This window comes from Sus scrofa, chromosome 17 (genome assembly GCF_000003025.6).
Source record: "Sus scrofa isolate TJ Tabasco breed Duroc chromosome 17, Sscrofa11.1, whole genome shotgun sequence".
In the NCBI taxonomy this organism is placed as follows: Eukaryota; Metazoa; Chordata; class Mammalia; order Artiodactyla; family Suidae; genus Sus; species Sus scrofa.
In genome coordinates this window covers 39,720,082-39,745,204 of record NC_010459.5, presented here as the reverse complement: position 1 = coordinate 39,745,204, position 25,123 = coordinate 39,720,082, and the positions used below count along the sequence as shown (strand labels likewise).

At 52.0% G+C, this 25,123-nt stretch overlaps 1 protein-coding gene across 15 annotated transcripts in view; it reads right to left on the bottom strand.

Annotated features, from left to right (window-relative positions):
• The window catches only part of DLGAP4 (DLG associated protein 4), a 149,177-nt gene that overhangs the window by 30,723 nt on the left and 93,331 nt on the right, over positions 1–25,123 (bottom strand). For 8 of the 15 annotated variants that reach the window (XM_021077873.1, XM_021077875.1, XM_021077877.1 and 5 more), the window contains 3 exons: positions 8,354–8,715; positions 5,746–5,834; positions 4,799–5,211 (listed from right to left, as the gene is read on the bottom strand). In XM_021077873.1, coding sequence (XP_020933532.1) covers positions 4,799–5,211; positions 5,746–5,834; positions 8,354–8,715 — 864 coding nt within the window. Of the gene's footprint in view, positions 1–4,798; positions 8,716–25,123 lie in introns of all 15 variants that reach the window. The other 7 variants (XM_021077874.1, XM_021077876.1, XM_021077882.1 and 4 more) reach the window with 4 other exon arrangements.

Here is a 25,123-nt window from a genome sequence, read left to right as displayed (position 1 = left end):
ATGCTGGATCCTTTACCTGCTGCACCACAAGAGAACTCCTACTGTATGTTATTTATTTATTTATTTACTTATTTATTTTCCTTTTAGGGCTGTACTGGTGGCATATGGAAGTTCCCAAGCCAGGGGTTGAATCAGAGCTGCCACTGCCAGCCTATGCCACAGTCATAGCAACACCAGATCTGAACTGCGTCTGCAAACTATATCACAGCTCACAGCAATGCTGGATCCCCAGCCCACTGAGCGAGGGCAGGGATTGAACCTGCATCCTCATGGATACTAGTCAGGTTGGTTACTGCTGAGCCACAATGGGAACTCCTGTTATTTAAAACCAATATTCTGAGGTGTCTACAGAAGCCTATCTTTCAAGAGGCCCTGCCCACAGAGCTGGCTTCTTGGTTCCTCTATCATTTTTCGTCCTAGTTTTTAAAATTAATATATATTCATAATTTTAAAAATTAGTGGAAGCACAGCAGTAAAAGAAAATAAGTTGGATTTTAACCGAAATAAAAAACTTTTGTGCATCAAAGGACACTATCAATAAAGTGAAAAGACAATCTACAGAATGGGAGAAAATATTTACAGATCATATATCTGACCAGGGCCTATTATCCAGAATACATAAAGAAGTCAAACTCAACAACAAAAAGACAAACAACCTAACCAAACAGAGTGAATAGATATCTCTTCAAAGAAGACATACAATGACTGATTAAGAACGTGAAAAGATGCTCAACATTTTAGTTCCTTTTTTTTTTTTTAGGGCCGCACCTGTGGCATATAGAGGTTCCCAGGCTGGAGGTCTAATCAGAGCTACGGCTGCCAGCCTATGCCACAGCCACAGCAATGCCAGATCCAAGCCGTGTCTGTTACCTACACCACAGCTCGATTTTATTCACCACCATGGAAATGTGAATCAAAACCACAATGAGATACTACTATACACACTATGATGGCTATAATCAAAAAGAACAGTAATTACAAGTGTTGGTGAGGATGGGAAGAAATCAGAACCCTCGTGTACTGCTGGTGGGAATGTTCAATGGTGCAGCCACTGTGGAAAACAGTTTGGCAGGTTCCTCAAAAAGTTTAACACTCACACACACACACACACAATGGAATTCTCTTTGTGGTGCAGTTGGTTAAGGATCCGGCGTTGTCACTACAGTGGCTTGGGTTGCTGCTGTGGTACAGGTTTTGTTTTTTTTTTTTTGTCTTTTTGCCATTTCTTGGGCCGCTCCTGCGGTATATGGAGGTTCCCAGGCTAGGGGTCTAATCCGAGCTGTAGCCACCAGCCTACGCCAGGGCCACAGCAACGCGGGATCCGAGCCACATCTGCGACCTACACCACAGCTCACGGCAACGCCGGATCGTTAACCCACTGAGCAAGGGCAGGGACTGAACCCGCAACCTCATGGTTCCTAGTCGGATTCGTTAACCACTGCACCACGACGGGAACTCCTGTGGTACAGGTTTGATCCCCAGCTTGGGAACTTCTACATGCGGTAGGCATGGCCAAAGGAAAAAAAAAAGTTAAACAGAATGACCACATGACCCGGCATGTCCACCCCTAGTTACATACCTAAAGGAAATGAATACAGATCCACACAAAAACCTGCACACAAATGTGCATAGCAGCGTTATTCATACTAGCCAAAAAATGGAAATGGAGTTCCTGTTATGTCTCAGCAGTAATGAACCCAGCCAGTATCCATGAGGATGTGGGTTAGATCCCTGGCCTTGCTCAGTGGGTTAAGGATCCAGCATTGCTCTGAGGCTGTGGTGTAGGTCACAGATGTGGCTTGCATCTGACATTGCTGTGGTTGTGGCGCAGGCCAGCAGCTGCAGCTCTGATTCAAACCCTAGCCTGGGAAGTTCCATATTCTGCGAGTGCGGCCCTAAAAAGACAAAAAAATAAAAAGGCAAAAAAAAAAAAAGTGGCAAGAATTCAAATGTTCACCAACAGATGAATCCATAAAATGGAGTGTTATTTTGTGGTAAGGAAGGAAGTACAGATACATGCTACAACATGGATGAACCTTGAAAACATGCAGCACAAGAAGCCAGACACAAAAGACCACATATTGTATGACTGCATTTACAAAAATGTCCCGGAACAGGCAAATCCACAGAGACAGAATTAGTGGTTGCTAGGAGCTGGTGGGGAGGGGACGAGGGTTGACTGCTGACAGTCACGCGGCTTCTTTCTGGAGGGGTGAAAATGTTCTGAAGTTAGAAAGTAGTGATGGCTGCAGAACACTATTGAGTGTATTAACTTCCACCAAAACGTACACTTTAAAAGGGTAAATTCTGGAGTTCCCATTGTGGCACAGCAGAAATGCATCCGACTAGGAACCATGAGGTTGCGGGTTTGAGCCCTGGCCTCGCTCAGTGGGTTAAGGCTCCGGCGTTGCCATGAGCTATGGTGTAGATTGCAAATGCAGCTCAGATCCTGAGTTGCTGTGGCTGTGGTGTAGGCCAGCAGCTGTAGCTCCAATTAGACCCCTAGCCTGGGAACCTCCAAATGCTGTGGGTGTAGCCCTGGAAAAGACAAAAAAAAAAGAAAAAAGAAAAAGAAAGCCTTCCAGAGAGACAGATAACAAAAAAATAAGAGGAAGAAAAAAATCAGACAGGAACAATTTAGCAGACCCTACATCTGAGTGGCAGGAATTTCAGAGAAAGCACAACAAGTGGAAGTGAGGAAGTTATTTTAAAAATTAACACAAGACTATTTCCTAGAAACAAAAGATCTGAGTCGCCACATAGAAGTGGCCTGTTAACCCCTGGCACAAAGACTCATTCCCTGGCACATCACTGAGGAATTTCATAAGAAGTAAAGTGAAAATCCTAACAGCATCCAGGGATAAAAGAATTCTAAGGCCTGAGAACTGGAATGGCCTCAGACTTTCCAGCACAAGAAATGGAAGCTAAATACACTCAGCCTCTTTAAGACTCTGAGGGAAAGTCATTTTCAATTTTATTTTAATATTTATATATGTTATATAAAAAAATAATTTGTATTTATTATTTTCAACTTTACACCAAGCCAAACTCTGTGAAGTCTCAATAAAGGTGTGTGGTTTCCAAAAACTTATTTCCAGTTGAAGGTGTGCTCCAGTAAAGGGAGGGACTAAAACCAACAAAGCAGAAGACCGTGTGGCCCCAAAAGCGGGAAGCAGCCAAGGGCAGTCCCAGATGATGAAAAGGAAAGTCTCTGGACAGCAGCCAGGGAGCAGGCCCAGAAAGCAACCTGGCCAGATAGAGCAGAGGACAGAGGACACCAGGAAAAATATGAGATCATGAGATTATCTGATAGGACCGCACAGCTGGAGAATAATACTGATGAGGGCTGGTGGATCTGCTGGAGCACAGAGAAAAAACTACAAATAAGAGCTTAGACACATGAAGTGTATAAAAAGGATGAGGCAACCATCCATTTTAGCAAAAACAAAAGGTATAAGAAAATGAAATCATAATATACCACTAGGCTCTGCAGTGAACAGTATTTACAGGCTCATGGTAAACAGAAAATGTTGGTTGTTTTGCAACCCCAAACTGATGTAATATATGGGGGGGGCACAGGAAGTGGAGATGGCAGAGCTAAATTCTAAACTATTACAGCAGGAAGTCAATTACATAATGATGACTAATTGAAAAGAGGAAATAAGAGGTAATCCCGTTAAAAAAATGAACATGAATGTAAACATGAGAACACACAGCTGACGAGAGCTGAAGCCGGAAAGGCAGAGGGAGGGCAGAGGGCTGGACGGTTTCCGTCAGGAGCTGTTCAGCACTCTCCCCCCCAATCCTTCAATGTTCCCTCCGGCCCCTGCCTCTGTTCTGATTTTGTAAAAAATACTATTATTGTAAAAAGTTACTAGCTATATACCTCACAACAGTTCCCTGCACACCAGTGAGTATGACATCGAACCCGGGGAATGGCCTAGAGAGAGTGACCCCAGGGACTCCGAATCATCTGGGGGTGCTTTCCTCAGGCCCCACCCCAGCAGGTGCAGGTGGGGTGCTGGCCCCGCACCTTCTGGATACTCCCTTTGGAGACCTGTCCTTCCTGCACCTTCTATGGAGGGGAGCAAGCTGGGGGCTAGAGCTTCCCAGGGGCCCGCCTCCAAATCAGCCCTCCAATGAACCGCCTGTGAATCCAGGCACCCCTGCATATTTCTAGCTCTTTCTTGAACTAATTTCTAGGGGGGTTATTTTTGGAAACAGGCATGGTTCAGTAGAAACCTAAGTGGGAAGGCAGATGGCTTCCGTCTCATCCATGCATAGTTCCCCACATCCTGCGGAGGCCCACAGTTAGATCCGTGGTGATTGGTACACAGGAGGTGCTCAATAAGGAGCAGCTAGAGGCATAATAACGGTGCCAACTTTCTGTGCTCGGCACTTCGTCAGGCCCTGTACGTGCACTGCCATGTTCGAGGGTAGGATTATCTCCACATCACAGGTAAGGAAACTGAGGCTCAGGGGAACTTGACCAAGGTCACCTCACTAGTAAGGGACGAGCTGGGATTCAAACCCTACAATTCAAAAATGTAGGCAGCTGATCCCACGGCCCCCACAATTAGCAGCTGTTGCCATAAACCCTTTCTGGAAAAAGTCTGGTTAGGTAGGTGGATGGATAGAAGAAAGGAAAGAAGAGAAATACAAGGTGCGCTCACAACTGACCCAAGAGGAGAAGCTAAGAGCCCCTCCCCTTTGGAGGCCAGGGGCTGACCAGCTGGAAGCTGGAGAACTAGCTGTGCACCCCACCTTCCCCACAGGGGGCCGGCCTCACTGCACCCACCTTCTTCAGAGAGGTTGTTCTCTTTGGTCTCCTTGTCCATCTGGCAGCACCAGCCTTCCAGCCGCTCCGTCTCTGCTTGAAGAAGCTTCAAGAACCAGTAGCCATCTCGACGGCAGGCCCCTGGCTGCGCTGGCTCTGCTGGGGAGCTGGAGGAGGTCTCCAGCCAGGGGTCGGGTGGGGGCAGCGAGGATGCCTCTAGGGCAGGGTCGCTGTTGTCTCCATAGGAGAGGTTGCGCTTGATCTGGGCAATCTTGGGGGCCTGCCGGGGGCCGGCATCGATGCTGATGGAGTTGGGGTGTGGAGTACAGTCCGGGAGGCTCCTCTCAGATGACTTAGAGCTTGAGTCATTGGCATCCTGGGTATCCGAGTCGGTGTCCCGTCGGGAGGACATGCTATGCGAGGGGGCGCTGCTTCTGTGGGGTGGGGGAGCAGTGGGGTGGGAACAGGAAGGTTCAAGTCACCAAGAGGGCCAGAGACCAGAGGCCACCCCGACCCGGACACACGGGAGACAGAGAAACGGATGCATCGTCTGCTCACCATGCGCCTGAAGCGGGTCCCACAGCCCCCGTCTCATTCTCTGCTCAGCCCCTGCCCCACCCCGCCCGCCCACACGCACACACGCACACACGGACAAGGTCATAAGGTTGCCTGTTTACTGCAGTGGGGCCAGGACGACCACCGACATCGAGGTGTCGGGCCACGTCTCCACCCGGCCTCGGCCCCCTGGGCTGATGAATCTCACAGAGCAAGCGCTCATCGGCCCACCCGCCCGCCCGCCCGGCCTCCCACGCCTGGGCCACCGCCCGCACCCCAAACCCAGCTTGGTTATTAGAAATCCAGCAAGGAGCAGTGGGTTAGGGAGAGCAGGAGGAGAAGGCGCAGGAGAGGTGAGAGCAGGGGGAGGGGGAGGAGAGGGGAGAGGCAGCCACCACCTCTGTGCGACTTACCGCCAGTCGTCCTCTACCTGAACCCCGATGGACTGGAATTTGGTAGCGGGACTGGGCTCCTCTTTTGGCACTGGCTGAATGCAGTCAACCTTATTGAAGGACAACGACAGCCACGGCACGGAGACAAAGACAAAAATAAAAAACAAACACCACACTTGCTGCTGAAATTCACATTAGTGGGACGACGCAAACGGACGCGTGGACAGACGGATACGAGGCATGCGGACACTGCACGTGGGCCCGAGGCCGGACCAGGTTAAGCCGGGCACTGCTCATTCGCGCGGAGGCGGGCGGGCAGGTGGGCGGGAGGTGGGATGGGGTGGAGATGACTGGCTTTCCCTACTCTGAGGAGGGTGCCATCACATCGATCGCTTTGGGTCCGTTGTCCTCCGAGAGGTGGGAACCGTTCCTTCTAGTCCTCTCCTTTACACGCATCGGAGAGAAGAAAAAAAAAAGGACAACGAAAGAGAAAGAAAACACACACACACACACAAAGCCACAGCCGTTATCTGGTGTAGTAGAAGCAGGGCTGTCTCAGGCAAAGATCACTCCCCCAACCCTGCAGCTGAAGGGCAGACAGGAGGCACCTGCACTAGGGGCAAACCGCGGACAGCAGTTCTGGATCTGAAAGCTGCTAAGTCCCTGGGCCCTATGGGATGCCAGCCCTGAGGCTCGATCACACTTGGTTGAGGTGATCTTCAGCACTGGGTGGGCCTGGGGAGCAGCAGGAAGGGCCGGGGCTAGGACCACGTGCAAAGCTCTTTATACCAGTGATGGCCTGGGCCTACCTTTCTTTTCTGGGACAGAGGTACGTGGCCACAGAGCAGTCAGGCCAGCCCTTCCACCATCACTCATAAACGACGGAGAACCCAAAACTGATCCAGGGCTAAGACACCCTGGGGTGGGATGAGGGTTGCTGGGGCATCCTTGGAACCTGGAGACTTTCCAGTCTCTTGGCTTCACAGAGGCCAGGGAGGCTTTCTGGGGCAGGGGTGGGGAGTGTCAGGCTCCTCCTCACCATGGGGGTGCAGCCACCTTTCTCCTTCAGAGAGGGCCAGCTCAGGGATTGCAGCACTGCCGGCCCTCAAGAAGCTGCTTAGAGAGTGGGTGGTGGCGGCGGGGTGAATCCAGGGGAGGAGAAGCCTGTGTGGGACCAAGAGCTAAAGTACTCAACCCGAGGTGAACTTCGGAGCAAAGGAACTGGGGTGAGCCTAACTCTCTTCCTGGTCTTCTGGAAAGATAAGAAAGAGCATCTGGTTTGGTCAAGAAGAGGGTGGGGCTGCCCGAAGACCCTGAGACGAGGCTACTTTCTGTGTTCTTCAGAATCCCTCCTGAGCACTGTACAGGGCAGGGACTTGACCCCTTATGAAGGAGCCCAGAAAAACCTAAAGTCTCCAGGGCAACTTTCTTCTTGTATATGTTGGCAAACTGAAGCCCAGAGCTGCCCCTCTGGGGGTTAAAAATTCAGGCAAGTGCAGGAAACAGGCCAGTGAGCCTTCCATTCAGCCCTCTTAGAGCTCCATGTTCCTTCTGCAATCCTGGTGCTTTGCCACCTGCTTGGCCAACTGCTCAGCGGTGGCTGGGGAAACGGAGATCCTCTCCAACCCAAGCCACAGTGCACACCACCTTGACCTCCTCCATCACCCCCTGGGTTTGGGGGGGTGCTGCCTTCCCCAAGCTCTTAGGCCCAATGTAGCTGCCCTCCCTCCTAGCCTTGAGCATGCTCCCCTTTAGTCTGGAGGTCCAGCTGGGGCGGGGAGAGTCCTCTAGCTCTGGATTTAAAGCAACTCTTGAAAGCTGCAAGGCACGACCCCACTCAGCCAACAGCAGAGAGCTTACTGATGTCAGGTGCATTCAAGAGGTGCAATGAGGCAGTGGAGGGGAAGCTGGCGCACCCTGTCGTTGTATGCCATGGCTGTGGGTGCCCCAGGAGCTTGGCTTCCAGAAGGGTCTGCTGGCTTTGGCCACTTGGTCCTGGGGAATTATCTGCCTTGGTCCTTTCTCATGGAGGGAGGCGTGGGGACTGATATCCCACTTCTCAATCTGACACAGGCCTGGCACCTGAAGCCACCTACCTGTCCCCAAGGCCCGAGAGGGCTCTGGGCAAAGTTCCTCTCGAGCAACCCCCAAGGCTCGAGGCCCTGGGTCCTGGGCCCTTGGCCCTCGGCGTCTATGCTCCAGGCTGCTCCCACCGCCAGGCGGGGCTGTGACCTCCGTACCCGAGCTGACCTTGGATCAGAGAACTGTTAGGCCAGTCCCGCCTCCCACGCGTCAGCTGGCAGGGCAAAGGGTGGAGTGAACAGACAGACAGTGGACAGGCAAACAGTGGACAGGAGATGGCTGGCTGAGTGTAACTACATTCACTGGGACAACCCATGGCTGGAGTGGGGTTGCGTGCCCACAGCTGCAGACCTCGCAGCAGACCTGGGCAAACGCGAGGAAGGTGTGGCTATGGGTGGAATTTGGTTCAGCCGCTTGAGGCCGACCCCCCAAAACAGACAGACAAACCACCTTCACCCAGGAGACCTAGTGGGCCTCCGCCAGATGTAATTACACGCAGGCAGGTGTACGGCGTGGGCCGAGAACAGAGTGCGAAAGGAGCCCCTACTTGTATTCCTATAGATGACAGTTTCCTTTTGGGGACGGCCTCAGGGTGGGATTCGGAGCTGGTCAGCGTCCCTTGTTCGCTCTTCAGAGCTGCATGTTTTGGGGGTGGCTCGGGGGCCTCAGGGGCTGGGGTGACTCCACCCCGTGTCACGCTGGGCGGTCGGGTACTGCTGTCTAGGCTGTCCGATGAGTTGCTCAGGCCGGATTGGCTCGTCACTTCACTCTTGTGGTCCTGGCTGTCCAAATAGGTGTCCTGGGCAGACTCGGTACTGCTCTGGACCGTGACGGAGATGAACGGCTTTGACGTGGTGCGTGGAGGGACCGGTGGCGGGGTCTTCTTATACGCCACTAGGCATGATGAGCCTGCAGATGGGTGAGAGGAGAGTGGGGAGAAGATGAGGCCCCCAGCCCTCTGGAGCCCCTTTCAGGGCTGGGCCCTACCTGACCCGACCCTAGGTCTGGCCTCAGCAAGGACTTAGGCAACAGGAGAATGGGGAGTCGGACACAGCAGTGACCAAGACAGTCAGACATGGGCCCTTCCTATCCACATGCTGAATCAAGACCAAGTCCAGTGGAGGATGCCCACACGGACCAGACACACCCTTTGCTCTAGTCAGAGGTATTATTCAGCTGGGCAGGCTTGATGGTGATAGCAGAGTAGCAGTCAGGGCAGCTAAGAAAGGACTGCCCCTGCTTGTCCTCAAGGTCACTGAGAGACCTACTACTCCCCTCCCTGGTCCTCTCCTCCTGCTCTACCTTCCCGCCACCCCTATTCTCTCTGTAGGGGCTGCCCCTTCCTATCGGGTCAAAGACTAACACACCAGTCGGAGCTCAACTACCCTTCCCCCGCCACTCCCCTTCCCCATTATATGAAAACCCCACACACCAGTCCAGCTCCCCTAAGACGCCATCACGTCCAGACAGACGCCTTGTTTTTCATCAAGATTCAAGGAACCAGGACCTGCCATGGTGGGTGAGTGTGCGTTGGGATCTCAGAGTCCCAATCTGAGCCTAGCCCAAGGCTGGCCCCCAGCAGGGGCTCCAAACCAGAGGCCCACAGATGGCTTCATAAATGCTGACCTTTTGGTCTGAAATAGGAGGGGCTTTTCAAACAGCAGCAGCTACTTGCTGTGAGGGGCTGGGTCACATCCAAGAGCTTTTCTCAGCACCTTAACTCCAACTCCCTCTCCGGAGCAGGGACTGAAACAAGCATCTACCTGGATGGGGTGGGTGGGGCCAGGGCTGGGAGCCGGAGGCTTTCAGCCCTGCCTCCAAGGGGCTGCCAATGATAGTGATGGTGATGGCCCAACGGAAATCCTCAGCATGAGTTCCAGTGCCAAAGGGGCTGTGGACAAGGCACACAGAATCCATCCATCTGCCACTATGAGATCTCACTACACAAACCCAACACAATGACCAAAATAAAGAATGGTGACAACACCAAATGTTGGTGAAGATGTGGAAAAGTGGTATCACACATAGTTGGTAGAAATGTAAAATGATACAACCACCCTGGAAGATGGCTTGGCAGGTTTTTGGTTTTTGGTTTTGTTTTTTTTAGGGACACATCTGCAGCATATGGAAGTTTCTAGGCTAGAGATCGAATCGGAGCTGCAGATGCTGGCCTACGCCACAGCCACAGCCACATGGGATCCAAGCCACATCTGCAACCTACACCACAGCTCACGGCATCACCAGATCCTTAACCCACTGAGCGAGGCCGGGGATTGAACCTGAATCCTTATGGATCCTAGTCAGGTTCATTAACCAGGGAGCCATGAAGGGAACTCCTTGGCAATTTTTTTTTTTTTTTAACACTTAACATGTAATTACCATACAACCCAAAAACTGCACTCTTGGGCATTTATCCCATAGAAATACTAACATGTTCTCAAAAACCTACACATGAATGTTCATGGCAGCTTTATCTGCCATAGGCCCAAACTGGCCACAACCTAGATGTCTGCCCTTTAATGGGTGAATGGCTGTGGTGCACCCAGACCATGGAACACTGCTCAGCAACAAAAAAAAATCAACCAGAGATACAGGCAACTACTTGGATGAATCCCAAGTGAATTATACCAAGTGAAAAAGCAATCTTGAAAAGTTACATACTGTGTGATTCTATTTATAAGTCAGTCTTGATATTACCTAATTATTGAGATGGGAACAGATCAGCGGTTGGTGGGTAGCCTATGGCGAGAGGGCAATGGGGACTTGGTTATAAAAGGGTGACGGCGGGGGGGGGACCCTGGTGTGTGTGAATTGTGGGGGATCTGCATCTTGACTGTGGTAGTGGATACGTGAACCTGCACATGGGATGAAACTGCATCGGACTAAATACACACACAGGTGACACAAGTGAAAATGGTGAAATCTGAGTAAGATTGGTGGGTTAGATCTATGTCAATATTCTGGTTATGATATTATGCTACAGTTCTCCAAGATTTTACCCCTGAGGGAAACTGGGTAAAGGGTACACAGGATCCCTCTGTATTATTTTCTACAACTGCATTTAAATTATAATTACCTAACAATAAAAAACGTCATTTCAAAGGCCCATCTATCTGTTCACCTGATAGACATGTATTAGGCCGGGCCCTGTACCGACTTCCAAGAAAGCTAGAAAACAGCCGTGACAGGAGTACTTCAACAGCAACAGAAGCCACCACAGAAAAGCCCAGGAGCTGGGAGCCCGGCCTATTCCAGGCGACCAAGAGCTGTGAGAGCTCAGAGCCAGGAGGATTCAATTCCTACTCTGTTCAAACTCTCCCAGTCCTGCTTGGGGATCCCCCAGACAGACACACCCGTGGTCTCTGACTCCCCTCCTGAGAAGGGTGGCACATGGGCAGGAAAACAAAGGCAGCAGGGCAGGCAGAAGGCAGGGCTTCAGTCCACAGGAGAATGACCCTCCAGGGCCCTGCCCTGTGGGAAAGGGACAGGCCTGCTCAGAAGATGAGCTCCCGTGTTGAGCTGGCCACGAGGTGAGGATGGCAGCCAAAAGTTGGGCCACTTACTGAGCTGTGCTCAGCAGCTTATGACTTTGTAATTACACCTCACAGTGACTCTGTGAGGTGGGGAGACAATTATGCCACTGTATAGATGGGGCACGTGAGGCTCAGAAAGGTTAGATGATTTGCCTAGAGCTGCCAACAGTGAATGGGAACCACACCTGCTCAGCTGCACAGCCCGCCGCACCCTACTCCCCTGGCCTCAGGCCCCTCCCTGCTGGCCTGGGGCTGTAAGGTGTCTGGGGCTTTCACCGACCACTGTGCCCCCCAGCGTCCTGCTGGTCCCTGGAGCCAGTCTGCAATGCACGCTCAAGCTGAGACCTGACTGCTGGAGGAGGAAGGGCCTAGACTAAAAGCAGAGGCCTGACTCCCAGGCCAGGACAATGTCTCACAGAAGTCCCTGCCCTGCCCCCCTGATCTTTTCAGTACCCTTGTCTGTTCAGAGGGGGTGGAGGAGTTCCAGCCAGGTAACAGCACACCGTATTCACTAACTCAAAGCATTTTCCCATTTAGGCTCTCATTCAAGGTTAAGTATGAAGCCTTCCCTCACTGTGACTGAAAGAGAGATTCCTGCTCTGAATTCCTTTTCCCTGCTGTCTGAAATTCTACCATTTGAGACTCATGTTTTTTTTGATGGTGAGAATTCGCAAGTCAGAGGGCAAGAGAGAACCAGACAAACTGAGTTCAGACCCCAGCTCTGTCATGTACCAGTTGTGTGGCTACAGAGACTGATCATATAGTCTACATTACAGAGGTCAAGGCTCAAGACAGCCCGGGGTGGGCATGGCTCTGACTGGTTTCTGGTACAGAGGGAGAGAGGCCTGGGGTTTGCGGGTTAGCCAAACTCTTACCACTCCCCAGCCACTGGTGGGGAGGCTGGACTGGTTCTCTGACCAGCCCAGGGGGAGTTTCTCCCAAGAACTGGACATACAGAGCAGACTTTTTTTTTTTGTCTGCCCTGCAGCCTATGGAGTTTCCCTGCCATGGATCAGATCCAAGGCACAGCTGCAGCAACACCAGATCCTTTAACCCACTGTGCTAGGTTGGGGATTGAACCTGATCCTGGTGCTACAGAGATGCCACCGATCCTGGTGTGTCACAGCAGGGACTCCTAGGATTTGTTTGGTTGGCCTGATATCCCAAGGAAGCAGGGCTTTGGTGGAGTTTTCTGGCCCAGATGAGAAAAGTGAAGCCCCAATCGGCTCAGAATGTTTAAGGGGGGGATATCCTCAAGGGAGTAGCAGTGAGCATGAGGACCCAGAACTGCGCTCTAAGCCTGGCTGAGGCTGTGTGACCCCAAATCCCCGCCCCCCCACCCTGGGGAGGGGCTCACAATGGCCTAGAGGAGTCAGTGGGTGCAAGGACGCACCCTGCTCACATCCCCAACCCCGGGAGACAATGGGACACAGCCAGGAGTCTGGACGGAAGATTGACTCTCCTGCCTCCCTCTCTGGGGTTGTGGAGGCCAGAGCCCTGCTGACGCACACTCAGACTCTGAGCCCTGGATGAGGTGGCCACTCATTAGAGAGAAAGTGAACTAGAGAGGCCAGGCCAGACGGCCAGATGTGATAAGAGGAAAAGTGAACTGATCTTGGATTCTCTGTCTCCTGGGGCACAGGTTACAGCCAGACAAGGGTGTGACAAACAGAGAGAACTCTGGAGCCTTGGGGCTTCCCCAGGTGGCAGGCAACCCTCAGCTCTGACCACTGTCCCCTCCAGGAGAGGGGGACAGGGCCCAAGTCCACAGGACAGCTCTCATTTCACACATGTGAAATGCCAAGAAACGCAGGTCAACGCCTCCCTTCGCCTCTTCCGAGAGTGCAATCCAGCCACTGTGTTCCTCAGACACCTCCCCCGCCTTGCACTTCTTCCCACCTTGGGGCCTTTACACATGCTATTCCTCCCATCTGAAAGGAACATCACATGTTTTAAATATCACTTCCTCTGGGGGGCTCCCCTGACTGCCCCTTGCTCTCCCATCATCCAGGATCTCCATCAGGGCACCTGTTCCATTATTAGCTCATCTAGGCATTTACTTGCTGATGGTTACAGACCTGGGGCAGTTGGGGGAACTCTGTCTGTCTTGGCACGGCAGGTCGTATCCCAGGCCCGGGGTAATATCTCAAGCATAGAGAGCTCTCGATAAATATTTGTTGAATAAGAAAAGGAACCTCATCTTTGCTAAAACATCCCCTCAGTTGCCAAAAATCACGATTTAGCCACAGCGAAGTCTCCCAGCACTTTAGTACCCAAAGTTCTAGTCCCCTCCCAAATCTGGAGCCCTTTCTGCTTGGTCCCACCCACCACCCTTAGAGCTTCACCTCCCACCCCCACACCCCCTCAGCATGCCCTTTCCAGCTTCAGAGAACCAATGCACCCTTTCCCAAACACGCCACACTCTTCATGCACCAAAGCCTTTGCACATGCACAGTTTCTGCGAGAACCCCTTTTGCATCTTCCATGCTTCCTGCCTTCCAGCTGGTCCCTCCACTGCCCGTCCTTTTTGGCTCTCCTTTCTCTGGATCAGCGGGACCACTGAGGGCCGTGGCCATGTCTCTGACTGAGAGTGTGTCCCTTGAGTATCGGCAGCCAGTGCCCAGTCCAGAGGGTACACAATCAGCATCTGCTAATTAAACTCTAGAGAGAAGCAAGTGCCTCAGTGACCCAAGATGCTGGTCCTGGCAAGGATGTGACTACGGCCCTCTTTGCCTTGGGGAGATGTTCTCTGTATCACAATCTACACCAACATAGCATGTTGGTCCAACTCTGTGTCCATTCACTCTGGAAGACTTTCAAATTTGCCAAGGAAACTTGGAGGTGAACATCACCCCAGGGTGACTGTCTCCTCCAGCTGGCCCTTGTTCATGTACGTGTATAATTACATATATATATATATATATGTATATATACATTTTTTTTTTAGGAAAGCTTTTTTGTATATGACTATGCCTGCAGAAATTCCCAGGTCAAGGATTGAACCCATGCCACAACAGCCCAGCCCAGACTGCTGCAATGACAATGCTGGATCCTTAACCCACTGTGCCACAAGGGTACCCCCTGTGCATATTTTGAAGATCCTGAGTGAAGCATCTGTTGAACCACAGCAGTGTGTGCATGATGAACTGCTGCGCCAGCAGGCTGCATGCTTTCCTGCCCTCACCTTGGCCGTTCTGGTCCCTTACATCAAGGCTCAGACAGAAGCCAGTTGTGTGATGCCGCCTGCCCCCGGCCCCAGACATCCAGCCCAGCTTCCCTGCCCCGCGCAGCACACAAGTCCTTGCTTCTCCTAAGTAGAAGCACCCTTTGTTTCATTTTTGCCTTCTGTCCCAAGATTTTATCCAGCGAACTCTAGCAAGTCAGAATGAATTTATTTCTGCATTTTTTTTGGCCAAACCCACAGCACGCAGAGGTTCTGGGGCCAGGGATCAAACCCATGCCACAGCAGCAAGCTGAGCCACAGCAGTGACAATAACACCAGCTCCTTTACCCACTGAGCTACAAGGGAACTCCCATTTTTTTTTTTTTTATGTCAAGATGTATAAGGTAGCCAATCAGAGCTTCAGATGCTAAGGAGTGGCTGTGGCTCTATCCCTCCAGAGACCTGGAGAACTCAGCAACCCCAGGAAGCCAGGCCCCTGCAAGTGCCTCGGAAGCCCAGTCCAGCCTGCTGGTTCCCAGGGGCCTGAACTTGACAGGGAGGCTGAAGGAGAAGTGACCTAAACAGTGTGGGAGCCATGGCATCAGGCTTTACAAACACAAGTCCCCATGTGAGTGGACAGAGCTGACCTCAGAGCCAGACCCCCTGAACTCCCTTGTTGGCTTTGCCAGGCTTAGGAAAGGACTTGTCAGAGGAAGGGCTGATGGCTTATAAGATCCCACCTTCTCTCACCCAATGAGTAACCTGTCAAACCACGCAGCTAAATCGGGCAGCTCACTTGTGCTCGATGGTAAAAAGAGAACTCAAGACTCCCGCCCACCTAGCCTCAAATTCCTCCCTCCTTCTCTGTTTCTTTCTCCAGAGCAGGGGAAGCTGGGGGAGAACTCCAAGCAGCTGTGTCAGATCAGGGACAGACTGCCCGCTCAGAGCCACTTTCTTGTTGATGGCCCATGTGACGCCCACTTTCCTCATGCCAGTCTGAAGCCACCTCCCTCACTGTGCCTTAAGAGTTAACCATGTTGGGAGTTCCCATTGTGGCGCAGTGGAAACGAATCCAACTAGATCCAAAAGGACGCAGGTTTGATCCCTGGTCTCGCTCAGTGGGTTAAGGATCCAGTGTTGCCATGAGCTGTGGTGTAGACTGCAGACATGGCTCAGATCCCCTGTTGTGGTGGCTGTGGCTGTGGCCAGCAGCTACAGCTCCGATTCAACCCCTAGTCTGGGAACTTCTATATGCCGCTGGTCTGCCCTAAAAAGACTAAAAAAATTTAAAAAAAGAGTAACTATGTCAAACTTTAATTTCAGGAGTTCTTTTGTGGCTCAGTGGGCTAAGGAACTGGCATTGTTGTTACTGCTCTGGTCACAGCTGTGGAGCAGGTTCTATCTCTGGTCCGGCAACTTCTACATGCCACAGGTGTGACCACCACCCCAGAAAAACCTTTAATTTCAAGCTCTAGTAAGAGTGATTGGTAGCACCTCCCACTTAAACACCCTCCTAGGGATCCTCCCCACTGCCTACAACGAGACACCTCCTAACTACCTCTCCCATCCTTCCCTTCTCCCCCATCTAGAGCCAGAATCCCTTAAATGTCTCACATCGCTGCTCCCTGGCCCCCTAACCTCTTGTCTGGCCTTTCCTGTCCCTTCCCCACCCTGGCGAGTGGGCTGCTTGAGGAATCCAATCATACCACTGGTTTGCAACCTTTCAATGGTGTCACCACCCACCCAGTGGAATTGGAACAAACTATTCAGTGGGGGCACACGTGGCTTCTAGAATCTATACTTGCTTCAGACCCTCAAGTCCACAGGAGCCAAGAGGTTACAGAGGTAACATGCTGGGGAAGACAAAGACACACAGCTCAGGGAGTCCTGGCCTTGCCTTTGGAGCCTTGTCCAGAAGCCAGGATGCAGTCCTACTGGTAATGGTTCCAGTGCTAACAGGAGACCTTACTAGGCAAGTGCTCCATCTACTCCTGGTTCTCATTATTCACGATTCTGTACAGGAGTTCATCTACTCACTAAGATTCACTTGTAATCCCCCAGTCAACACTCACCATTTGCAGACATGCACAGAGCCTGAAAATTTGAGTCACCCAACACACTGGTTCCCAGTTGAGGCTGAACAAGGCAATAGTACCTTCTTGTTTCAGCTCATGCTATAAACAAGTATCCTTTTCCTGGTCTATTCAGTGCCATGTTTTCAAATTTTTTGTTTTTGTTTTTTGGTGGTGGTGATTTCTGTTTGAAATGGCCCCCAAGTATAGTGCTGAAGTGCTGCCCAGAGTTCCTACGTGAAAGAAGATTGTGATGTGCCTTATGGAGAAAACACACAGGTCAGATAAGCTTTTTCAGGCCTGAGTTACGGTGCTGTTGGCCTAGTTCAGTGGTAATAAACTGACAATATATTAAGGTGTCTTTAACAGAAATCTTGGTGGTTTCTGCTGGTGGATGTGCAGGGACTCTGCATTTTCCATTGGAGTGATGGTTCAGAATTTGCTAATTTAGTGTTTGTGAAACATTATGAATGTAAGTACTGGGAATAATGAGAACGGACTGTACTTTAGCCAAAGAAATCCTCAAATCAGCTATGTGGGGTAGGACTGTCACTGCCCTGTTCTCCGGATGAGGCTCAGAGAGATGGAGAAACCAGCCTGAGCTCACCTCCCAGCCAGGCAGTGTTAGGGTCAGGGTGTGAACTCAAACTGAAGCCTGACCCCTACCCTATGCCCTGTCCACTGGGCCAGCTCAGCGAGGGTCATGCAGAGGCAGCAGCCTTGAGCATGTTAACTGTTCCACCCACAAAGTGGACTGTGACACCCAGTGTGCACTGAGAAGAATCCAAAGAGGTGGCAGACGTGAAGAGGCTCTGTAATCCTGGGGTGGCCCCTGCAACTCCAGTTACCGTGGTTTCTGGATGAAGGAGGGAGGGATCGCCTTCTGGAGGACAGCTGGGGGCCTTTTTGGAAGACATTAAAGTTGACTGCGTCTGGCAGGATGGACTGGAATGATTGAGGGGCAAGGAAAGTCAGGGGGAGGGATCTCCTGAGCAAGGGAGCAGGGCAGGACAGCCTAAAGCATGGAAATCAGATCTGAGCAGGGCACAGCTTGACAAAGTGGAACTGAGGTAATTTAGCTGCTGATGGAAGACAGGGAGGCCTAAGAGGGCTGCCTCCTCTCAGACAGGGTCCTTGGCTTCCTGAGGCGACCTGGACAATGGGAACAGTGGTATCTTCCTCCTTCCCACAACATCCCTCATAAAGTCCCTCCAAACTGCTACGGCTGGGATTTCACAGCACACAGACCTGACAGGAGTGGGAGGGTGGACCGCCTCCTATCTCAATAGCCCAGCACACCAGGCAGTTCTGGGGCGGGGGGGTGCCAAGGCCATCTCAAGCTGAGTGTGTCCAGAATGAATCTGAATCTCTCCTCCCCTACATCAGCCCTGCTCTCCTGGAGAGGGGACCCCATGAACTCAGTGACACACTCCAGCAGCCTAGGGATCCCCATCCTGCTCTTCCCCTGCCCCTCCCCGCTACAAAGGCACGTGCTGCAGAGCCAGGCTTCTCTCCATCCCACCAGCCTGGTCTCGGCTTCCACTTTCGACCCTTGGGTCTCCCTGCTTTGTCAGTGGCCCAACTCACCCACCATCACTCTCCAGACAGCAGCCTGAGGAATTAAGGACAAACTGGATTACTGCCTCCCTTTTCTAAAGCTTTTCAAAGGCTCCCCCCTTCCTGAAGCTGCCCACCTTGGCCTACAACAGGCACCGGCCCCTGCTCCCTTCTCCCCAGCTTCAGTTCCTGCACCTTCCCCGGCTCAGCCCACTCCAGCCTCTTCGCTATTCCTCAAACACTCCAAGCATGCGCCCAATGTGGGGCCTCTGAACATGCTGTTCCCTGTCTGAGACCATTCTGCCCATCTTCGCACGCCTACTCCTTCCCAGCCTGCTCTCGCCTCTGCTGCCCACTTAGGTCTTGGCTCAGTGGCCATGTCCTCAAGGAGGGCCTCCCAGACCATCCTGTCAAAAGTTGGTATTCTTTCTTGGAGGGCTGTTTCATCAAACATTGATCAACTTACTGCCTCATCTTTTGTCTCTCTGCCCTACCAGACAGAGGTCCTAAGCATCGAAAACAGTTTCCTGAGGGTGGGGACCCTGGATACCTTACAGAATTACGAGGCCTTCCCAGCCCCAGGCCCAATACGTGGTTGGGCTCAGCAGATATTTATTGAATGAATGAACAAATCCCTATTTGGGAGCTGGGAAGACTGAGGCTCAGGGAAGAACAATTTACTGCTGACACTGAGTTGGAATCCAAAGCCCAGGGTAAGGACTTCAATTCTCTTCAGGTCAGACCCCAACACACACACACACACACACACAGACACAGACAGACAGACAGACAGACAGACAGACACACACACACACACACACACACTCCTTCTCCCCGCCCCCCATCCCAGGAGCACAATCTGGTGGGAGGTAAAGCTTGGAGCAACTCTGTTTAAAGTTCAGCAATGAAGCCGTGGGAATAAGTGCTCAACAAACCCTAGGCACCAGGCATCAGAAACAATTTGAAAAATAACCATTTCTGAAAGGGGGCAGAGAAGGAAAGCAAGCAATGCTTCTGGCAACATCTTCTAGGCAAGGCATTTCTTGTACAGATTTTAAAAAATCGTGACCGAGTGATTCCTGGGCCAGGTACTATTTTATTCCAGACACAGGCCTGGGAGGGGAGATAATCATCACTGATGTTTTATAGATGAGAGAACAGGCTTTTAGCTTTGAGGAGTGGCACTGTAAGAACAGTCTGCTCTGCGAGGCCATGGTGGGCTGCACACCTTATACAGGGTCTAATCCTTTCTGGGCCTTAGTTTCCCCAGCTAAGTGTGTTAGCCTGGAATGGTTATCACAAGTTTAAATGTCTACAGGAGACCAGGCATCTTAACTCCTCTGGCCCACAGCTGACATGTGGAGACCTAGGTGAGAGAAGCCAGAAATATGGACTTAAAATAAATAAAACCTCTGGATTTTACAGTGGAGTTAGTTATTTCAAAGTTTTAAAAACCCTGTGCAGGTACATACCTGCCCACTAACATGGCCTGTGGCACACAGGTTCATGACTGCTGCAACAGCTGCCTCCAGACCTCCTTGTTCCGGGAGCTCCGGCCTCTCTCCCCTTGCTCCCCAGGAAGCCTGGCCACAAGACCCTCCACCCTGGAAAGGCAGAAGACCCTTGTGAACCTCGAAATCGAGGCAGCAGGAGGCCTTTCAGGGTCTCAGGTCTGTGGGGCAAAAGCAGAGAGGCCCCTCTGGCTGTCAGGCCAGGTCTTGGGGCAGACACTTGGCAACAGGGCACAGGTGGCAGGAGAGCCCCATCTGGAGCACAGATGGCCACCCTTCGCCTCTGTCATGGGTCTGGAGCAGCTGCCTGAGAGGGACCTGCTTGGTTGCTGGAGCAACAGCCTTTGCCCCTCATCCCCCCACCCCCCAGAGACAGCTGCTCCTTAGAAGCCCTGCTCACACCCCAGCTGGGGTCAAAGGTATGAGGTGGTTCTGTTCTGACATGTTCAGGCTAGAGGGGCTGGAGGACGGGGTTAAGCCGCACCCTCCAGCTGGACCCACACTTCAGGTCAGCTGCTTCTCTATGGACAGGAAGCTGCAGGTTAGGAGACCTCAGAAGCTCGAGGGCATCTCCCCTGAGGGTGGGCTTCAACTCTATCAGCTCATCACTCTTCAGCAGGCTTATCATTCCCACTTCAAAGAGGAAAAAAGTGAGGCTTGGAGAGAAGCAAACAGCCCAAGGTCCCACAGCCAGGATTTGACTTAGGCTCTCTGGTTCCAGAGCCAGTGCTTGCAGCTACTGCTTCACTGACCACACTGCCCAGGGCAGGAGTTAGATGCTGTGGAACATCTGACCAATTCCCTAGTCAGGACCCTATTTTGGGGTCCCCGGGCAGGGTTTGGTGATTTCCTCTGAGTTGGTTTGATGGTGGCAGCCTCTGCTCTGCTGGTCGTGGGGGCAGAGGCCAGGTGTCCTGGACCAGAACCCAGCACAAGGCAGTAAAAGGCACCCTGCCCTGGCTGTGACTACTGCCGCCCACTGCCCTTCCTCAGGACTGTCTCCTCCAGACGTGTGGTCCCAGACGCTCTAACCCTCTCTCCTGAAGCACCAGAACCCCTGCCATGGGTTTCCCAGCCAGTCACTCAGGACGTCCCCAGCTTGGTTAAGTCTCACTATAGCCTCAAGGCAGAGCCCTGAGAGGTAGGGCCACTTGTCTCAGGTCACACAGCCGGCTGATGGGTACTAGGACTGGAAGGAGGATGTGGAGCCTCTGAATTCGAGGGTCTGAGGAGACAGTAATTCCAGTGATTCTCAAATCAGGTTCTGAGGGCCCCTGAGGGGACCTTGGGAGGTTTTTTGACTCCCATCCCATCCCCAGGGCCCTCCAAGCAGCTCCATTTTCCTTGTTTTCTCCATATGGAATTCTCATACAGTATTTTGAGATCCACTAGACTAATTCGGCCTCCTCATACTACAAATGGCATATGTATTCCCTGAGGATCTGGAGTCAGAGCTGGGACCTTGCCTGGGGCTGGGTGTGGGTGTGTTCCCCGTGCCTCCCTGACTCCAGGCCTGGAGATCACCAGCTCCAGGCATGCAGGGAGGCACCCACTTGTGACTGCGCCCCATCTCCTCCAGCCCTTGACCAGGGACCCCAAATAGCATGCTGTTTCTCAAACAGTATTTCTACCACTACTGTATAAGCAAACAGTCAGGCAACCTTCACCCCTAGCTGCCTGGTTCTGTGCTGGAATCTGCTGCCAATGTCCTTTCATTTATCCCATGGGACCCACCAGCAGAGTCGGCTCTACCAGCAGCTCTGCTGAGACCCCTGCCCTACCCCTCAGGACACCTTATTACCACCACCCCTGGGAGGCCAAGCTTTAAGGTGATGCCAGCTTCCAAGCAGCAGTTGCTGAAACATGATTTTCTCGTATGTTAAAGCTATAAACAGTAGTAGGGGGTGCTGATGAGTAGAAGATGGCCAGAGTTATTTACAGGGCTGCTAGGAGAGAGGGTTGGGGGGTGGGAAGCCAAGATTTGGCTTTTCAAGTACTGGCGCTCTAGCATGTGGATCTTGCTGCTGCCTTTCCAAAGCCCTAAGGTCCCAGGAGCCCAGCCTGAGAAGTACTACCTAGAAGAGTCTCAAAAAACCCACCCGTACTTCTGGAGGGCTGACGTCAAACCCTGATGATGGGTCATAAAAGACTGGTTTCTTACAAGCTGTCACAGGCCCCTGAGTCCAGTGTGCCAGACGCTGCCAGGCCCCGTGAACCTCGACTGCTGGCCTCTTTCACCATTCTGAATGACCAAGCAGATCCCAGAATAGAAAGATGGTGTTAACAGGCTAATTCACTGTGCCTGGAGTGACAGGTGGCATATCGGGTGACAGAACCAGAAGCCAAGAACCCTGGGCGGCCAAGAGACAGGATGAAATGAATGGTGCAGAATGAATGGGGAAAACCATGAGTTCAGCTCAGGTCACCCCAGGCCAGGACACCTGCCTTGGTGCCAGGCCTGGGGACAGGGACACAGGAAGGGAGAAGGCCCAGTCCTCAGAGCATATATTAAGATCCTGAGTTCAGGATCCCAAGTTAGATGATGACACTAGAAAGCAGACATGCAGGGAACCGCCTTACTGACTCCAGCTGACCAGAGACACAGTCTGAGGCTGCAGCAACAGGGAAAGATGCAGGACCGGGGAGGGGGTGGCCCCACGGAACTCTGGATAATCTGGGTACTTCTGGCAATTCTGGACAAGGGACATTGCCAAACTGGAGCCTCAGGAGAAGGGGGCAATCCACATGGGGAGAAGCCCCAAATCCATCCCCCCATTCCGCCAAGTGCTGATTTACAGAGTGGAAGCCACACGCTGGGTCCCAAGGGGCACTAGGGACACAGGATGAGTAGTCCTTGACCTCAAGAAACTCTCAATGAAGTACAACTCTACTGACTAGGCAGAGCCACACGGAGTCCTGCAGGAGAAAGCCTGGGACTGACTGAACAAGAGTCTGTGACTGAACAGTGACGTCTGTCACGGATTTGCCACCAATGAAGTGTGACACATGTGCGCCATGAACCGTGTCTAGTCCAACACGAGGGAGGGTGTAGAGAGACTGGAATTGCAGCCTGGAAAAGGGACAATTCAGATAGGCATGGTTACTCTCATCAAATACCTAGAAGACTGTCACATATACACGTGGTCCAGGTCGTCACACTACACCCAGAGGCAGGGGCAGGAAGGTGGAGGTTAAGGGGGAGCAGATTTTGCCTCATTTTCTAAGGATGCATTTTCTAAGGGGCAGAGCTGCCCAGGAAGCGGCCAGCTAGCCAAGCACAGGCATGGCAGACGCAGGGAGGGACTCAAGTCCCCACGGCTGCACCCCCAAGATCCCTTTCAGGAATTTTTGTCCTTTTCTTGGACTTCTGGATGTGACATCAGACATCATTTTTGTGTGTGACATTCATAGTTCAAATTTTTTTTGGCCTCCAGAGAACTGTTACCAAACAAGCAGAGGAGAGACAGAGAGAGAGAGGATGTTCAAACAGCCTAGCTACAGGGAAAATGATGCGAGGACTAACTCCAGGACCTCAGACAGCACAGAGCCCCATCTGAGATGATAAATTCATCCTCAGAATGAGACCAGCCAACACTTTGCTACCTGCCCGCCCCCCTCCCCCGGCCCCCGTACTGTTGCTGAGTTCCAGAAGCGGCCTGCAGGCCAGGACTGAGAACACGGTTCCTATACTGTATGACTAAGGCTTCACAGGCCTCACTCTCACCCCTCTGTAAAATGGGCCCAATAAGGGCTCACTCTGTCCACTGCCCCAGCACTGCTGAGAGGGTCTCTAGGGAAGACAGATGCGAAAGGACTCGGCAGGTGAGGAACTATCATGACAATCATTTAAGGGGCCCACAGAGCAGCCTTGCTCCCCAAGGAGAGAGAGGACCAGAGTCAGGAAAGTTCAGGGCCCTGAGGACCCCAGCTGCCCGTCCCCTCCATGTCACACTTGCATCACTGTTCTAATATTTCAGGGTCATGACCTCTGGTGTCCTTGCCTTGCCAAGCACCCCTCTAATTTCTCTCTGCCACCCTCTTCACACCAACACCCCATGTTCTCAGCATCCAGGCCTTTGCACCGGGGGCTCCCTGCCTGTGACATCTCTCCTCCCCCCTAATTCCACCTCCTCCTCCAGGTCTCCCACCTGGTGCTTCTCACTGGGTTAACCCCCAGGGTTTCAATGGGCCAGAGGCCTTTGCCATTGTGCTGTTTTACAGCCCTGTTTATTTATATCTCCCTTTTCCCTTTAGATCCCAAGCCCCCTGAAGGCAGGGACCACGTGGCTCCCATTCCCATGGCAACCAGACGGGGTGCCCAGGCAAATGCCTGCTGACTTAAGATGGACCCCAATCTCTGATTTCACCCCCAAAGTGGTACTAGCCTGCAGGGCCTTCCTGCAGAAGACCATGAGGACTCAGCAGTAGAGGAGTCTGTAAGGGGCGACCTGGCAAGAGAAGACAGAGGTGCTGGCACAAGTCGTGATGACGGCTCCCCGCGTCCCCACGCCTCCATACCCCTGCCTATCTGATTTTTCTGGCAACCACCTCTAAAATCACATCTTTACAAAGATCTCAAGCTGGCATCCCAAAGAGCATCTGAAGAAAGCGGACTTTACCTTGACACCTTCCAGCCCTGAGGGAGCTGCCCTGCCTGATGATTTTGCAAGCACACTAATCACCATCCCAAGATTTGGGCTGTCCTGTCAGGCCCTTTTCCGCTCTCACAAAGAGATCTGTGACATCACCTGCCCCTCAGATAGTCCCTTCCCCTCCGGGAATGATACCATCTGCAAAAGCTGGGCACTGCACTAGGCTGGGGGCAGCCCACTGGGTGGGCTACTTCTGGTTGACTGGTAGTACCTGCCTGTGTTGAGAAGGATCCTGAAGCAGCATCCAGGCTCCACTCAGCCACCATGGGCACTGAAACCAAGGCTGCCTCTGGGAGAAAACCTCTCCCAGGAGATGAGCAGCCTTTTAAAAACTCTGTTGGAACACAGCCACACAAAGCTGAGAGTTTCAGTGTGCATTAACTTGGAGTGTTCAACAAAAGAGCCCACTGTTCAGATACCACCTACTCCCCGCTTCAAATATACTTTCTTCAAATGGGCTAGTGAATGAGGTAGCTGGAGTAGTGAAATTCATATAGACAGAAAGTGGAAGGGTGGTTTCCAGGGGCTGGGGGAAGGAGGTAATGAGAAGTTGTTTAAAAGGTACAGAGCTTTAGTCTTGTAAGATGAAAAGAGTTCTGGAAATGGAGGATGGTGATAGCTGTAAAACAATGAAAGTGTACTTAATACCACTGAACTGTGCACTTGACAACAGTTTAAGTGGTAAATTTTTGTTATGTGTATTTTACCACAATTTTTTAAAGTGGGCTAGTGAGGGGTTCACAGAGGAATTCTCTACAAACAAGCCCCAGCTATCAGACTGATTTTTCCACCCCAAAGCCAGGAGTCACAAAATATTTAAAACTAAGTC